The 16,865-nt window shown below is 45.5% G+C and overlaps 1 protein-coding gene across 3 annotated transcripts in view; it reads left to right on the forward strand.

The window, feature by feature from the left end:
• The window catches only part of BCAT1 (branched chain amino acid transaminase 1), a 93,540-nt gene that overhangs the window by 21,483 nt on the left and 55,192 nt on the right, over nucleotides 1-16,865 (forward strand). The window contains exons 1-2 of one of the 3 annotated variants that reach the window (XM_084877245.1): nucleotides 13,130-13,511; nucleotides 14,575-14,646. In XM_084877245.1, coding sequence (XP_084733371.1) covers nucleotides 13,290-13,511; nucleotides 14,575-14,646 — 294 coding nt within the window. In that variant the 5' untranslated portion in view covers nucleotides 13,130-13,289. Of the gene's footprint in view, nucleotides 1-13,129; nucleotides 13,512-13,888; nucleotides 14,502-14,574; nucleotides 14,647-16,865 lie in introns of those variants that run through there. The other 2 variants (XM_084877247.1, XM_084877246.1) reach the window with 2 other exon arrangements.

Here is a 16,865-nt window from a genome sequence, read left to right on the forward strand (position 1 = left end):
AGACCAGCACCAAACATCCTCTCAGTCTACTCCTGTGCAGAAAAGCGTTAACATAGTATGCCTGAGCCAGCTAGACTTGCTTCAAGGCTGCTTCAAGGCTGGCCCTTGGTTGGTGTCTGGGAATTTGGGTTTTTAGGGGGTTCCCACAATTCCCTGATAAGAGTGGCTCACTGTGCCTAAACTATTTACACAAACAATGTGGTTTCTGTGGAACATCTGCTTCTGTTCTGGGAGTCGGAAGTTTTGATACGTGCTAGGTATAGGGTGCCTTCAGGACAGCCCTCCCCCAATGAAAACCTGAGCACTGAATCTCTAATGAGCTTCCATGGTAGACAACATTTTGCATGCGTTGTTTTAACTTGTTGGAGGAATGAAGAGCATCCTGTGTGACTTCAGGGAGAGGACTCCTGGGAGTTTGTATCTGGTTTCCTCTGGACTTTGTCCCATTTACACACACACACACACACACACACACACACACACACCCGGTTTGCCTCGCCTCAAATAAATCTCAGCTGTCAGTACTGTGGCCAATTTTCTAATCTGTCCGATGGGGTTTATGAGAATAATATCTTACCTGATAAGTGGTGTGATGAGTATAAAACATGTGTGGAATGAAGGGCCTGATGTAGGATGCATCTGATAGAGGGTAATTGTTATTCTGGAGTATTTTCATATAAAGAGCATCTTGTGTTTGTGTGTACATGCTCCTGTCTTTTTGTCAGGGTAATACTGACATATCTGCTCAAGTAAATTGACTCTCAAATCTTGGATGACACATTTGATGAAAACAGGTTCACATGCCTATATAAAGACCCCTGGTTCTTTCACTAAAGTTTGTGTGTGTGTGTGTGTGTGTGTGTTAGTTTCTTCATGTAACAGACATGACAAATTATTTTTGTTTGTTTGGTCAAAATTCACATGTTGAATCCTAACCCCCAAATGTGATGGTTTGAGGAGGCGGGGCCTTTGGGAGTGACTAGTCCCTCAGGACCAGGATTAGTGCCTCATAAAAGAGGCACCATGAGGGATAATTCCACCTTCTTTCCCTGAAGACGTAACAAAAAGTCAGCAACCCAACAGAGGACCCCTGTTCGGCATGCTGTCACCGTGATCCAGCCTGCAGAACTCTGAGAAATGAATGTTTGCTGTCTAAATGGTGCCTTGCCCATTTTGTTATAGTAGTCTGAACAAACTGAGATTGTTTCCCTTTCCTTTTCTTCATGCTATCCTCTGATGTGCGCCGGGAAGCCCGTGAAATAGTACACAGCTATTTCTAACTGCTGGAAGTTGCAGAAGTGAGGAAGGGGCATGGAGTGGAATTAGAGAGGAACTTGATGGTAGTTTATTAAGTTGTGACTCGTGGAAGCTATTAAGACAAAATGCACCAAAGGTACATCACATAAAACTTTGCTCACTCTACAACTATTTTCTTTACAAAGTTTGTCCTTTGGCTGCCTTGGGGTGGAGGTATGTTGCTGAATGCTTATTAAAGAGTATAAAAATCTCCAAGGTATGTGATCTCTCTTATGATCAAGCTATCAAACCACAGAGAATACATACCAGCTGGTAAGTAACATGCCTGAACACCTCAAGCAATGTATTGCATGAACACTGGCTTACAAGAAAAGTACAGATCATAATACCAGTTCAAGGTAGAAGTCCAAGGCCATACTGGATCTTGGCTCTATGGCTCCAGGTTTAGAACAGTCTCACACTGAAAGAGTTATACATCCTTGGGAACTGTCCATTAATGCTTGCATATTTAAGACATGATGAGGGAAGAATGGGGTTTTAGAGAGATCCCTTGCACCATCCACCACTGTGGACATGATGTGAAGTCTGCAACCCAAAAGAGGGCCCTTCATTGTCTGCTCCTATTTTCACTTCCTCCTGCTTCAACTCATTCTGTTATTGTTAGGAGAATGATATCACATAGAATTTTTTGAATCAAAAGTTTTTTATTGTTGCCGAAACTGGTTTGGCTCAATGGATAGAGCGTCGGGGACTGAAAGGTCCGGGGTTCGATTCCGGTCAAGGGCATGTACCTTGGCTGCGGGCATATCCCCAGTAGGTGCTGTGCAAGAGGCAGCTGATCGATGACTCTCTCGCATCGATGTTTCTAACTCTCTATCCCTCTCTCTTCCTCTCTGTACAAAATCAATAAAATATATTTTAAAAAAAAGTTTTTCATTGTCCATAGAATAAATTATTGGCATACAATCCTATCTAATAAGATCTAATAAAAGAAAAACATGCAAATTGACTGTACTTCTGCTATGCCCACCAGCCAATCAGGAGTGAGTATGCAAATTAAACCAACCAAACTAGTGGGGGCCACAGAGCTGGAGCAAGCAGGAGGCTTTGGTTGCCCCTGGTGATGGAGGAAGCCAAGCTTCCTGCCTGCCCTAGCTGGCCCTGGCTTCTGCTCAAGGCTACAAAGTTTCAATTATAGAAGATAAATAAATCCCAGATACTTGCTTATAGCCAGCCCTGACTTCTGCTCTAGGAGGTGCTAAAAAACAAAAACAAAACAAAACAAAACAAAAAACAAAAACAAAACAAAACAGAAAGAAAGAAAGAAAGAAAGAAAGAAAGAAAGAAAGAAAGAAAGAAAAGAAGAAAGAAAGGAAGAAAGAAAGAAAGAAAAAAAGAAAGAAAGAAAAAGAAAAGAAGAGGGCCTGGGAGCTTGGGTCTCCAGAGGCATGGTCAGTCTGCAAGCAGCCATCAGCTTCTCACCCAGGCTGGCCAGGCACCCCTTGCAGGGATCCTCATCCCATAGGGACGTGGACAGCCTGCAAACCCCTTGCCCAGGCCAGTTGGAGGTGATCAGGACAGCAGGGGGGCAGTTTGGAGTGAGAAGGCCAGCAGAGGGGGGGGCAGTTGGGGTTGAGCAGGCTGGCAGGGAGGCAATTGGGAGTGAGAAGGGGTACTTGGGGGTGATCAGGCTGGTGGGGGGCATTTGAGGGCAAGTAGGCCTGTGGCAAGGGGTAGTTGGGGGCGAGCAGGCAGAGTGGTTAGGAGCCAGCATTTCTGGATTGCGAGAAGGATGTCTGACTGTCAGTTTAGGCCCGATCCCTGTAAACCTGCAGTAGGACATCCTTCAATGCGTCCCAGATTGGAGAAGGTGCAGGCTGGATTGAGGAAAACCCCCTCCGCTGTGCATGAATTTAATAATCCTCATACTATCTCCCTAAATTAGTTATCATTAGTCTTTGTTATCTTATATTTCCCAAACTTCCTGTTTCTTTTTTGCTGCAAGAAGCTTTATTTTTTCATTTGGTCTGATGCATGGGGGAAGGCTTCAGGGTGGTTAAAAGAATGACTAGCAGTTTTGGGGAGAGGCTCAGGTAAAGCCAGACAGCAGGGGATGCAGAGGGGCCCCTCAAAGGCCTCTGGGCTCCAAAGGTTCCTGGTTGCACTTGCGGGTGAGTCTTTGGAAGATACTCGCCCAGCCCAGCCTGAGGGCCAGTCAGCCTGCAGAGGTGAGCCAGGTGTCAGCCATCTCCTAGATGAGTTTCACCCTCTTCACCCCGGAAGTGGTTCTGCAGGAGCCACAGGATGAGGGCCTGTGTGGGCAGAACCCAGGGCCTGAAGCTCCCAAAGGGCTGGTTCAGGCCCCTCTCCAAGGCTGGGCGGCTTCCATGGCCCTTAGTTTGCCCCCTCATCCTGGGAGGCCTCAGCACGCCCTGGAAGAGAAAGTGGCTGCCCCCTGGTTTTGCAACTTTAACAGATGCAAGCCAACTTGCAGAAGAAGCAGTCCCCGCCTTCGAGAGCCACATCAGGTGGAAATGGAAGCCCAGAGGGAGGTAGGCATGAGGGCCCACAGGTGCTGGCGGCCAGGCGGGTGACCACAGCCTCCACCTGGGTGGAATAATTCTGACAAATTTGGGAGCTCATGGTTGTTCGGCAATAAGGAGTTAAGGTAGAAAAAACAAACAAACTGGTGTGTTGGCTGGTCCCGGAGGTGGTTCTGAGGGGGTGACTGGATAAGACACAGGAGAGTGGCCGGAGGCTGGGAGAAGGGGGGGGTCCCTGGGTCTGTGCCGTCCGAACATTGTTGAAGCAACGGACAGATTCGGGACCGCCAAGGGCACCCCAAACTTCCTATTTCTAAACCTTCCTTACTGTTTACCGCTACCTGCTTTCAAGAGTCATATGATGATGCATTGCAATCTAGACCTGTCATAGGGTCTTTAATTTCATCATAAATAACTAATGACCAAATAGGGTATTGTCTTGATAGATTGAAGTACCTGGGATCACTGGGGGATAAAACCTGTAAACATAAAACACACATACATATGCTCACAATTCTAAAACCTTTTTCTTTTTAAAAAATATAGTTTTATTGATTTCAGAGAGGAAAGGAGAGGGAGAAAAATATAGAAATATCAGTGATGTTTGGTTGGCTGCCTCCTGCACTCTCTACACTGGGGATCCAATACAGAACCTGGGCATGTGCCCTGACTGGGAATTGGAATCCAACCATATCCTTCTGCTTCATAGGGTGAACTGAGCCATGCCGGCCAGGCAGAGCCTTCTTTTTCTCTAGCAGAAGATAGACTGGTAGGAAGAAACATAGTCCTTTACTGTTGAGCTTATATTTATATAATTGGTGATTGCATTATTGTAAATTTATAAGATCTATTTTTTACTTTGTAAAGTGATTACACTCATGCACAAAGTGAATTGACTGTTTAAAAGCTGTTTGTGGCAATGCATTTGCACATTAGAAATCCTGGGATATATCTGTTTTGTAAATTAAGACTGTCATATATTGGGCTTGCTTATAGTGGGGGGCAGGGGGAATGGATGCCATCATTAGTGAGAAAGAGCCTCCAAACCAATTTTTAAAAATAGAGATATACATTAACCAGACTCTTGGAGGAAGCAGGTTATAACTCACTTGAGGACTGCACCAAATCCAAATGCTGAAAGAACCCCAATGGAAGATGGCCTTTTCTATATGTTGCTCCAGTAATCCGAGGAAAGGCTGCAAAGCGAATGGACCCCCTAGGACACGGGTAGAATGTGGGGGGTCTGGTTGCCAAGAGGATTTTTGGAGCATCTAAGGTCAAACTACCACTTAGAACCCAGGTGGGCAGCAGGACGGTAAGGAAGCCAGAGCACAAATTTATAGAGAGGTGAAGTATCTGAATCCTTTCTTCTCGCTAAAATCATAAATAACTTAAGTTTAATAGGTGCCAAATTTTCTCAAAGCAAAACCTATAAATCTGCACTGTATTAATTATAGATAACATCGATTAAGAGCTCACTAGGTACTAGCACAAGCTTTAGCAAATTCATTTAATTACAAAATCTCTGTTATTCATAGCATTTCACAAATGGAGAAATGAAGACACAGAGATTAAGTGATTAGACCGAGCTTGCAAAGCTATTGAATCTGGCAATGTCACTCCAGAAGCTAGATGCTCCAGTGCTGCATTACAGGGTTTGCCTATCGGCTTGATAACCGAATGTTAGAAGAAAGAAACAATTGAGACATTCCGTTCAGTAGTTTGTAAAATACTCTGACTTACACATTTCTCTTTTTACCTTTATAGCAAAGGCAGCTGAGGTTCAGAGTCAGTAATGTAAGGTTTGGAGACAGGTGATTTGCCCAAGGTCATATATCTACTAGATAATGGGGGTAGAGCTTGAAACAAATCTTTCAGTGAAACCAGAACCCACAGTTTAATGAGATTCAGGAAACATTCTAAGGGGCATTTCATTGTCTATCCAGAGGTATGTGGAAGTTAGAGGCGATAGGAAAATATGTTGTGAATAGATGAAGGCATTTTTAGTAAGGTTCAATATATCTCAGACACAGAGCCTGAACAAATGGCCATATTGAAAATCTAGTTTTGATTTGTTTATCCCTAACATAATGAGTTTATATAGATATCTGTTTTCTGCTCTCTCTCACATATGCATGTGCTGGGCATATGCCTTGACCAGGAATTGAACCGGTAACCTTTTGGTGCATGGGATAATGCTCTACCAACTGAGCATACCGGCCAGGGCAATTTTATTAAATTTAATTTAATAAAAAACATGGTGAATTTATACGCTCAATCAATTTATTTACAAAAGCTTTTGAGGTTCACATTTGCCTGACTGTCCTAAGCACTGGCTATCCAAAAGAGAATAAACTTATTGTCCAGACAGGAAGGGCCTGGCACACCAACCAGTTGGGCAACCCTCAAGTGTCATAGCGGGTTCAGTAAATGGCGGGTTAAAGTAGTGTCTCCAACCCCCAGAACTCATTCAGGAAAACTTTCCAAAGAGGCACACTGGACAGGCAAGCCTTAGGAAGCCAATCAGCTTCTAGGCTGCCAGCCTTCATCTATGTCTTTCCCAACTCTTGCCTGCAGCAGGAAGCATCTTGCCAGTAGTCTTTTCCCACCTCCCTTTTTATCACCCACCTCTGTACAAAATACATGCTTTTCTTTTTTCCCCCCATCCCCTCTAAATTGTCCAGCACGCTGCAAAACCACCAGGGCTAAAGAAAGGAGTGGGCCAGATCACTGTATCAGTCATCCGTTCAAGTCTCCACAGGCCCGTTAGTGGGCTTCCTGTCTTTGTCTTGCTGTTTCACACTCCCTGCAGGTGGAATATGACACTGGAAATGGAAAGTTTTGGTGTGCCTGGGATAGTCTCCATTCAGAAGCAGCAGGAGCAAGAGCATATTTTCCCAGCCCCAGCCTTCTTCCACGCCCTTGACTGTGGTCTGTAAATCACCAGAGCAGTGTTGATGGCAGCCCTTATTTCATCCCGGTGACAGGTCTGTGGTGTGGCTCCAGGGCTATTGCTCCATAGCTGTGGTTGAGTATTTGAGGTTTCTCAAAGGCATGCCGGGGATGACAAACATCTGAGGGGTGCCCTTGGCACTGTCACCAGGAGAAAGCCTGGTGGACTGTCTCATCCATCTGCATCTGTGTTGCACAATTGTAATGATCTCTCAAAGAGGAGGAGGTGATAAAGGCCCTGCTTACTTCCGATGGAGCAAAAGGGGCACAGAGAAGTTGGTATTTTATAGTTTCTTGAACATATCTGACACTTATAGGAAAAGCATTTATTTATTTATTTATTTTTATTTCTTTGTTAATCCTCATCTGAGGATATTTTTTTCCACTGATTTTTTTTTTTTTTTTTTTTTTTTTTTTTTTTTTTTTAGAGGAAGTGAGAGGGAAGTAGAGAGGCAGAGAGAGAGGGAAAAAAACATCAATGTGAAAGAGATACATTGATTGGTGGCCTCTGGCATGTGCCTCAACCAGTGTCAGGGATCAAGCCTGCAATGGAGGTACATGCTCTTGACCGGAATTAAACCAGGGACTCTTCCGTCTGTGGGCCAATGCTCTAATCACTGAGCAACCAGCTAGGTCAGGAAAATAATTTTCATTAACTTTTCCCAGAAGGTTACAGCATTCCAAAATATCTAATTTTCCATTGGTGCATACCTTTCAGTTTTTTTAATAGGACTATGTTGTGGATTCTACTACCAATAATTTCCTCAAAGTAAATTAACCTGCACTCTTAAAAGCAGAGCAGCTACTTACGTTCTGGTGTAGAACAAAATGTTCTCCAAAGCAATCCAGGAAATAATACCCTGGAGGTTAAAAAAAAAAAGTCTCATTTAATTAGGATTAATTTCTCTCTCCCAGAAATTGTGTGATTATATTTCTGCAAACAAAACAAAAAACAAAAAACAAAAATACAAATAAATAAATAAATAAATAAGCTGAATTGTTTCCAAACATGAAATGAAACTTCTAATGTTTCTATCTAGAACCCTTGCTTGTCTGTTTCTCTGTCCACCGTCACTCCTTTTCAGGGTACCTGGAGATGACCGAGGCACTTGTACGGGTAAGGGTTTCTTCCATGTACAAAGGGCACGGGGAGTGCAGATGAGGACAAGGGGAAGGTCAGGCAGGGACAGATAAAGCAAGAGAAAGTTCTGGCAGACAGGCAGCCACAGCGCTTGTAGAACCCCACAGGAAGAGCTCAGGAGGTTGCACTCTGAGACAACGGTTTCAAAGTGGAGTGCGCGCACCTGGGATGTGTAGCAGAGACCAGGAGGGTGTCAGTTGCATTCATTATATATGTCCATGTTTTCTCCAACATGTAGGAAAAAATTAAATGGTACGTATAGTTTAACTCACAATGGATGATATGGGCACCCTCTGCTCAGTCTGTCAGGTTATCACATTGTCACAGACTGAGCTGTGTGCGAGGACGGGGGTGGGAGCGGTGTGGAGTGTGGGGTGGCTGTGTCACTGTTCTGAGAAGTCCCTGTACAGCCTGTGTGGTCACCCTCTCTTAGCAGGTTGTGACTGTGATTATGGGAGCCTGGTTAAGGAGATTTACAGATTACGTCAGCCTGTGTTCATTGATAATCCTTACAAAAGGGACAACTGGCTTTAAAAGGTTGCTGTAAACAAAGCAAACAAAAAGTAACAGCAGAAAACCAGAATAAAATATTAGTCATATAAAAACCAGGAAAAAAAACCCCACAAAAATAAGACAGAGCTAATATTTTTCCATTTCTTAGTATAAATCCTTCATTATCCATGTTCTGAAATAGAAATAGCAATGATGTACAATTGATAAACAGTGGGCCACAAGACATTGGTATAATCAATAAGACTGTTTAAAAGGTATATTTATTATCATTTATAATTCCTTGGTCCTGTGCCTTTAGCCAAGGATGGTACCAGAAAACAATCAGAATTAGGAAGATATTTTAAAATGAGAATCATTTCATGTTTCTCTCATCTTTTTTATCCTTATTTTTGTGTATGACATGTATTCGGTTATTAAAGAACAGAATAAACATGTTAGGCTTGCATGCTGTCCTGCTTCACATTGCTATAAAATTGATCTGCTGATCTGCTGGATTGTCTGGGCTCAGCTGAGTAGGTTTGGTCTGGGATCTACTATGTGGTTTCAGTCATCTGAAGGCTTAAGTGGACTGAAAGTTCAGGATAGACATTTCACATGGTTGGCAGTTGATGCTGGATGTTGGCTGGGAGCTTATCTGGGACTGGTGACTAGTGAGCCTGCACATGGCCCTCCATGGAGCTGGGGCTTCTTACAGCCCAGTGGCTGGGTTCCAAACGGGGAAGTCTCAAGAGCCTTCAAGAGGAAGAAAGCGAAAAGGCTCCCTGGCTAGTTAAAATGTACGTCTAGACTTGGTACAATATCACTTCTACACTTCTGTTCTATTCTGTTCCTCAGAGAGTCTCAAGGCCCAGCTAGATCCAGAAAGGTGGGGGAAATAAACCACCTCATGAGGGGGTTGAGCAGAAGAGCATATGCAATGATAGATAAAAGGTTGAAGCTGTCTTTGGAAAATGCATTCTGATCTTTGGAAAATAGAATATGCCACACACGCTCAAATTATTATTGATAGGGGTGCAGAAACATAAAATTTGGAGTCACTGGAACTGTAGGCAAGATGACCAACCTTGTGGTCAAACTGACTTGACCTACAGCTGTTTGATCTTGGGAAATGTAACCGTTCTCTCTGGAAATCTATAAAACAGAACCTAGGGTGTGTGGTGGTGGTAATGGAGGGCGCTCTTTGGAGTATTTGATAAGAAATGTGTACCCAAAGTGCCCAGAATATCATACCTGGCTGAGCCACTGGCAGGTGTTATTCTGGCTTTGAGTTGGGAAGTGACTGGCTTAGAAAAAAGTTTTGAAAAGTGAACACTTAGATGACAGCATGGAGGATATATCAGCTAGGGGAAGAGGTGGAAGATGAGGAAGGGAGCTGGGGGAATACCTGGGAGAGAGGAGCAGCTGTAAAGGAAAGAAGTGGGTAGAGAAGAGAAACACACAGGCAGGAATCTAGTATGACTTGGTGACTTAACGAATGGAGTGGAAAAGGAAAAGGGAAAATCCAGAGTCATGTTTTTGTGATCAATCTTTTGTAGACTATGAATACATTTTATTAAGAACCTACTCACAGGTAATCATAAAATCTTAATGAAAAGTTGTGTGAAAATCACATATTTTGTAAATTAATTAGTTTTATTGGTAAAAGGTATTGTTCAAAGTAGAAAACAAGAAAGATATCATGAGCATTACCTTTAAACTCAGTCAACTGTTGTGGATCAAACTGTGCCCCCCACGAAGAGGTAATTTGAAGGCCTAAACCCCAATACCTGTGAATGTGATTTGGATGGGCATCATCCTGGTTGGGCAGCATGCAGTGGACTGAAAAGTTGCCAGTTTGATTCCTGGTCTGTGTACATGCCTAATCCTCAGTAGGGGGCATGCAGGAGGCAGCAGATCCATGTTATGCTCTCATATTGAAGTTTCTCTCTCTCCCACTCCCTTCTTCTCTCTAAAAAATATGTAGTTGAAGAGAGAGAATAGCAAAAGCTAAATCAGAGAGTCAGGGGTTAGGAGCCAGAATTTGGGAGGGTAAGGAAGTTGTGAAAATATTTTGTCAAGATGATGTAAAGCCTTGAAGATTTACATCACCCACAACTGCCCTCCCAACTGTCGTCCCCTGCTGGCCATCTTGTGGTGGCCATCTTGTGTCCACATAGGGGCAGCCATATTGTGTGTTGGAGTGATGGTCAATCTGCATATTACTCTTTTATTAGATAGGATAGAGTCCTGGTGCATGGTTAGGGGCCAGCTGGTTTTCCCTGAAGGGTGTCCCGGATCAGAGTGGGGGTTTCCGCAGGGGTCTTCAAACTACGGCCCGCGGGCCACATGCGGCCCGCAGAGGAGTCTGATCCGGCCCGCCAGGTTTTTTGGGCAGTGAGCGCAGCCGAGGTGTTACAGTAGGAATTAGTAGTTCATATAGTCCGGCCCTCCAGCTCTCTGAGGGACCGTGATCTGGCCCCCACTTTAAAAAGTTTGAGGACCCCTGCCTTAGGGCATGGGGCAGCCTGGGCGAGGGGCCTGTGGTGGTTTGCAGGCCAGCCACACACTCCTGGTGACCCAAGCAGAGGCTCTGGTATCTGGGATTTATGTATCTTCTACAACTGAAACTTTGTAGCCTGGAGTGGAGGCTTTGGCTGGCTAGGGCAGGCGGAAAGCTTGGTTTCCTTCATTCCTAGAAAAATCCAAGCCTCCCTCCTGCTCTCTGTGGCTGTAGCCATCTTGGTTGGGTTTATTTGCATACTTGCTCTGATTGGCTGGTGGGCATGGCTGGTGGGCATGGCTTGTGGGTATAGTGGAGGTATGGTCAATTTTCATATTACTCTTTTATTAGCTAAGAATCTCTGTGTTACTATTTTTACCTGTTCCCCTCTGGCAACCAATTTGTTCTCTGTATCTATGAGCTTGTTTCTCAATGTTTTGTTTTTGTTTGTTTGTTTGTTTTTAAGATTCTATGGGCCCCTTCATTGTATATTTACATTGTTTAATTTTGAGGGGATAATTTTACAGATAACTTACAAGAACACAGTAATTCTTGTTGCAGATACACAAAAAAAATTCTGAAGTTCAATCAAACTTCTCTCCCCTACTTTGGAATAAGGCAGTTTTAATCCATTAGCAAAGGGGGCTGGGGTGAGGGTAGAAAAATTGAACAAAACAGAAGAAATAAAAAAGAGAGAGAGAGAGAAAATCTCATGGCCACTCAGCCAGAAGCTGGGATCACAACTGGCCAGTGCAGCAGCGGTGGCAGGAGCCTCTCCCACCTCTGCAGCAGTGCTAGGGATGTCTGACTGCAAGAGGGCGCAGGCCGGGCTGAGGGACCCCCCCCCCCCACACACACACACACATATATACACGAGTGCACAAATTTTGTGCACCAGACCTCTAGTATAATATAATATGAGAGATACACATGGGTTGGTTGCCTCCGGCACACAAGCATACTAATGGGGCTGGGGATGAATATGCATCCCAGGTACCTGCCATTGACCTGGAATCTAACCAGATAGTATGTGGGCCCATGCTCTAGCCACTGAACACATGGGCAGGGCAAGAGTTTCTTATTCTTAAGCTTTGGGCAGGAGTCTCGAACTGGCAGCACCAGTGTTTACATGGTCTTTTTATTTATTTTTTAATTTTAAAACTAGAGATTCATGCACTGGTTCATGCACTGGTGGGGTCCTTTGGTCTGGCCTCTGGGGATGGGGCCGAGACCGGTATAGTTCAATATTTCCTGAGGGGTCCGGGAGTGCGAGAGGGCACTCTGCAAAGTTGCTGAAGTTGAGCATCTGTCCCCTGGTGGTCAGTGTGCATCGTAGCTACCAGATGGTCAGCTGGTTGGTGGTTGCTTAGGCTTTTATAGAGAGAGATTTGATTTTAAATGTCTTTAAGAAGAGAATCCAGGTTTCCAGTGATGACGTGACTTGCCTGGGCTCTATGGTCCTTGGAGCTTGGGACTCCACCCCAGTAAAAGAGGCTTCTCTGTGCCTTGTGTAAATAGGCGGTGAGGAGGGGGAGAGGGAGAAGGGAATGTTGCTTTTTGATAAGATTACAACTGTATTATCCTTAGGGCTGTATAGTCAATTCTAAAACCAGACCTGGTTTAATTGCTTTTTCCCAAAAATAAATTGCCCTCCTCCCTTCCCTAGTTCAAGTCAGCACAAGTCATCACTTCCTATGACTTTAAAAGCCTTTTTGAAGGCTCATAATTTAGGGTGACATGACCCTATTGCGGGGGTAGAGGGTGTGGGGGAAACACACCAGAGGAGACAGTAGGTATTACAATCTTATTTTCTCTTTCTATTCAAGTAGTAGTTCAAGCATCCCTTTCCCAGCCCTCTTTCTAAATATCTCCCTCCCAGGCCTATATGGGAAAACTGTCAAAATAGTTTGATTGGGAGCCCTTGATAGTCCGTTTTGCCTGAAAATGATGGACGTGTGGATCCAAGTGGCATCGAGGTCTCTGGGTAGAGACAGCTCTCAGGAACTATGAGCCTGGTAGCCCCGGGGACCCAAAGTTGTGAACTCGACTTAGTTTGCACAAGGAGGTCGGTGGCAGACAAGAGCCCATGTACCAAACTGCCCGAACCTGGCACAAACTCTCATGGGGGCGAGGGGAGAGGGTTGGGGTCAGGGATGGGACAGGACTGCTTTTGTCTGTCTGCCAAAGGAAAATCTGCCCTGGGTAAATAAATATATTTCCTCGAGGTTGCCTTTGCCATAGCCGAGGGGCCTTCGGGCCGCCCGCCCAGGGGTAGTTGAATAAACAAGGCGCTCCCTGCTGGCACGAACTCTGGTGCCCCTGCCAGGGACTCAGTGGCAGGGCTTAAGGCTTTGGTTTTCCCGCCTGAAGGGGGACCAGACGGGCGCAGGCTCCTTTCCCAGGGATGCTGGAGCGGCTGTGTGGCTCCTTGCGTCCTGTTCTTGCGCGAGGCTCCCGGCGGTGGCAGCCCTGGTGGCAGCCGGTGCCAGGCGGTCCGGGCGCAGGAGCTGGGGCGCGCCGCCCGCGTTCACATCCACCAGCTGTGCCCTGCGCGCCGCCGCCGCCACAGCCACCGCTCCTCGCTGCCCCGCGCTCCTGGAGGCTCCTCATGGCCAGCCTGCCCCAGGTACCTCCATCCTGGCGTTTGAGGAAGGGGGGAGGTTTGAGGAAGGGGGTCAGGTTAGACTCTGGGTCTCGGAAGCAGGAGCACGGGCCTGGCGGGGCTCCTTGCTGCCCTTGCCTGCAACATCCTGCCTCACCTTGTATCACTGATCCGCCTGCACCGAGGCATCTCCTCTTACCGCAGCCGCAGCCCTGCCAGACCTCTGGGGTCCCAGTGGGTGAACTGCCCCTGCCAACCAAGTCCAAAGCCCCAGGGTGACCTGCCGGGAGCGCAGCGCCCACCGCGCTGGGGGAGGGAGGGTGGGTGGCTTTGGCGGAGGAGGCGGGGGCTGGATTTTGGGCTGCCTGCACTGACAGCCACATCCCGCGCGCCTTCGCCACCCCAAAATCTCTTGCCCGCAGCCTTCTGGAGTCCCTTTCTTCCCTTTTCCGCCGTAGTTACTCAGCAGATTAGGCTGTATCTAGTTTATTTCATTTTTTTTTTTTTTTTAAAGGTCCGCATCTTTTTCTCAATTCGCCCTTCTTCCATGGCGTCCCTGAGGATCTTTTTTAAATGACTCCCAACTCCGGGAGGTTCTGTCCTTGGCGGTGGGTGGGTTTGGTGTGTGGATGCGAGGAGGGCTCACCCCCCTCCAGGTCCCCTTTCCGGGGGCAGCTATTGTGCGCTTGTGATTGACAAGACCGGGAGGCTGGCGCGCCCGGGAGATTTTTTTTTTTTTTCTATAAATGGCTTAATACCCTAGTCTAGACGATTTACTCGGATATAAGGGACACAATTACCTTCCTGTTGGTTGCTGGGGAGCCTTGGCTCTGCGGGGCGAGCCTGCATTTGAAGCTGCCTGCGCTAAGCCAGCGGCGGAGGACAAAAACAGCCGAGACCTCCCTCGGGCTGGTGGAGGGTGAAGGACAGCGCTCTCCTTAGGGGCCGTGGTTGGGTGCTCCATCCTCCGCTTCCTGTTTGCTTGGGTACCGCTGCGGAGCCCACCTTGTGATGGTGAGTGGTACCGAATACCCCACGCCCCCGTTACCCACCTGGCTCTGCTTAATGCGTGTCCTTTTTCTTTAAGGACTGCAATAATGGATGCTTGGAAGGGTGTATCAGAGAAGCAGGATCAAATCCGGTCATGGGAACTTTGAAGGTAAGACATGCACCTGAGATTCAGTGAAACAACAATCCCACTGAATAGAAGTTCATTGCTTGTTGACCTTTTGGGGCAATTTTCACTGTGCGGGTTCTACAGGAGTTTGGTATGCTGCTATGCATTTTAAATTCCACTCTTAGGGGGGAAAGGATTTTGGGAGCCGGAGTACATTCATCACATCTAAAACCACAGGGCGGTTCGCTACTTACAGTATTTCATAAATCGTAACTTTTCCTTGGCAAGTCATCAATTCGTGACTATCCACCTAAAGGTTTGTCTGATTGTATAATAAGTGTGACCCTTACTCCACTTCTGGAAAGATTTAAACCCATAATTAATTTTTTTAAAGCAGCGCCTAATATTTTACATTTAAAGTGTTGTATTTTTCTTCTTTCCTCTCTGAATTATGGGTTTATGTATTAAATCTCATACTTCACAGAGCAACTGAGAAAGAATCTTATTAAAGTACTTTGAACAATCAGAAAAAATACAAATGTGAAGTGTTTTTCCTCTATCAATTACTATATTCCCTTCCCCAGCCCTGGAGGATTTTGCTTCTTCTCTTTAGGCTGGTTCTTCCTCCTACTGCCTGTTTCAGTCACATTGTCCACCATAGCACAGCGTGTCCTCATGACTTCACATCCTGGCAGGATTCAGAGAGGGAGTGAGCCTTGACTCATAAATTTTACACACACACCCAACTCTTACTGTGTACCAGGCACTGTGCTGGACAGTGGGTATCCAGAAATACGGTCCAGATAAAGTCTCTGCTCTCAGGCTTTATTTTAAAAACCAAAACGTTAGAATATAGTCATTTCCTCATTAAAATAAGTTTGTGAATTTTAGTTGTCCATATTATTCCTGGTCCTTTAGAGATGATATCCCCTGCAACCTTGTAGCATATCTGCTTCTCATACCTTTTGAGAACTTAGATATTGAGATGGGTTTTTGAGACAGTAAGATAAAGGGGACTCATACTTGGTCATCTCTAAGAGTTATCTTATACAGTAAATAAATTCTTCAAAGGGTATAGATATATACAACTTTCCCCAAAAGTTCATTATACTTGTTTTTTTTTTTCTTTTTTGAGAGTATGTTTCTTAAAGCTGGGGACAGTGAAACAAGGAAGAGCTGAGGGTAGAAGAAGCAACAGGAGAGAGTCAAGGTAGGGGCTGCTTTGGCTCACTGAGAAGTCACAGAAAGTAAAAAGTGGGCCTTGGAGACAATTGTAGGGGTTAGCCTAGGAGCATGGTCGGCAAACTGCAGCTTGCAAGCCACATGCTGCTCTTTGGCCCTTTGAGTGTGGCTCTTCCACAAAATATCACGGCCTGGGCGAGTCTATTTTGAAGAAGTGGCGTTAGAAGAAGTTTAAGTTTAAAAAACGTGGCTCTCAAAAGAAATTTCAATTGTTGTACTGTTGCTATTTGGCTCTGTTGACGAATGAGTTTGCCGACCACTGGCCTAGGACTTGCTGCCACTGCCCATTACTCTCCTGGTTGCTAGTCTCCTAGGACCCTTAGTGTTTAGGAGATGCATGCCTGTGGGGGAAGGAGAGAGGGAAGGGAAAGGCATGAGCATGCTTCTGAGAGGTGGAACACACTCTTTAAACTTTAAACATAGAAAAATTAATTTTTTTTTTTGCAAAGTAAAGAATTCACAAAGAATGCCCTTGATCAGAGTTGAACCCGGGACCCTTCAGTCCGTGGCCCATTGCTCTATTCACTAAGCCAAACTGGCTAGGGCTCTCTTTCTCGATTAACCCCATTTATGACTTTTAAGTTGCTATTGGGTCTCTTGTGGATAGTTTTCATATTTCACCCTCTTCCCCATTTTGAAGTGGCCATTTTACAGTGAGAATGCAGTTTTCAGCAGGGCCCAGCTGTGAGATGCCGTATTCGGGGGGCATCCTAGGGAATCTTTTTGTGGACTCCAGAGTCTTCTTTGTTTCCAGAAGGTCAGCTGTCTTTTTCCTCCCATTCCCCTGCTTTACAGATCCCAGAATGTGACACTACAAATCTGTCATTCTCCTCTGCATGCCCCCTCATTGGCTTTTGGGTGTCTCTAAAAGATAATGAACAGAACACCTAACACTTTCCAAATAGAGGGGGGGAAATGCACTTATTATATAACAAAATTATGCAACTTCTGATGCAGTTGTAATGCGGAGATAGTCTTTGATAGTTGAAGTGTTATGGCCAGGGCAGAGAGTTGCAGAT

This window comes from Pipistrellus hanaki (assembly GCF_964339955.1).
Source record: "Pipistrellus hanaki genome assembly, chromosome: 3".
Lineage (NCBI taxonomy): Eukaryota > Metazoa > Chordata > Mammalia > Chiroptera > Vespertilionidae > Pipistrellus > Pipistrellus hanaki.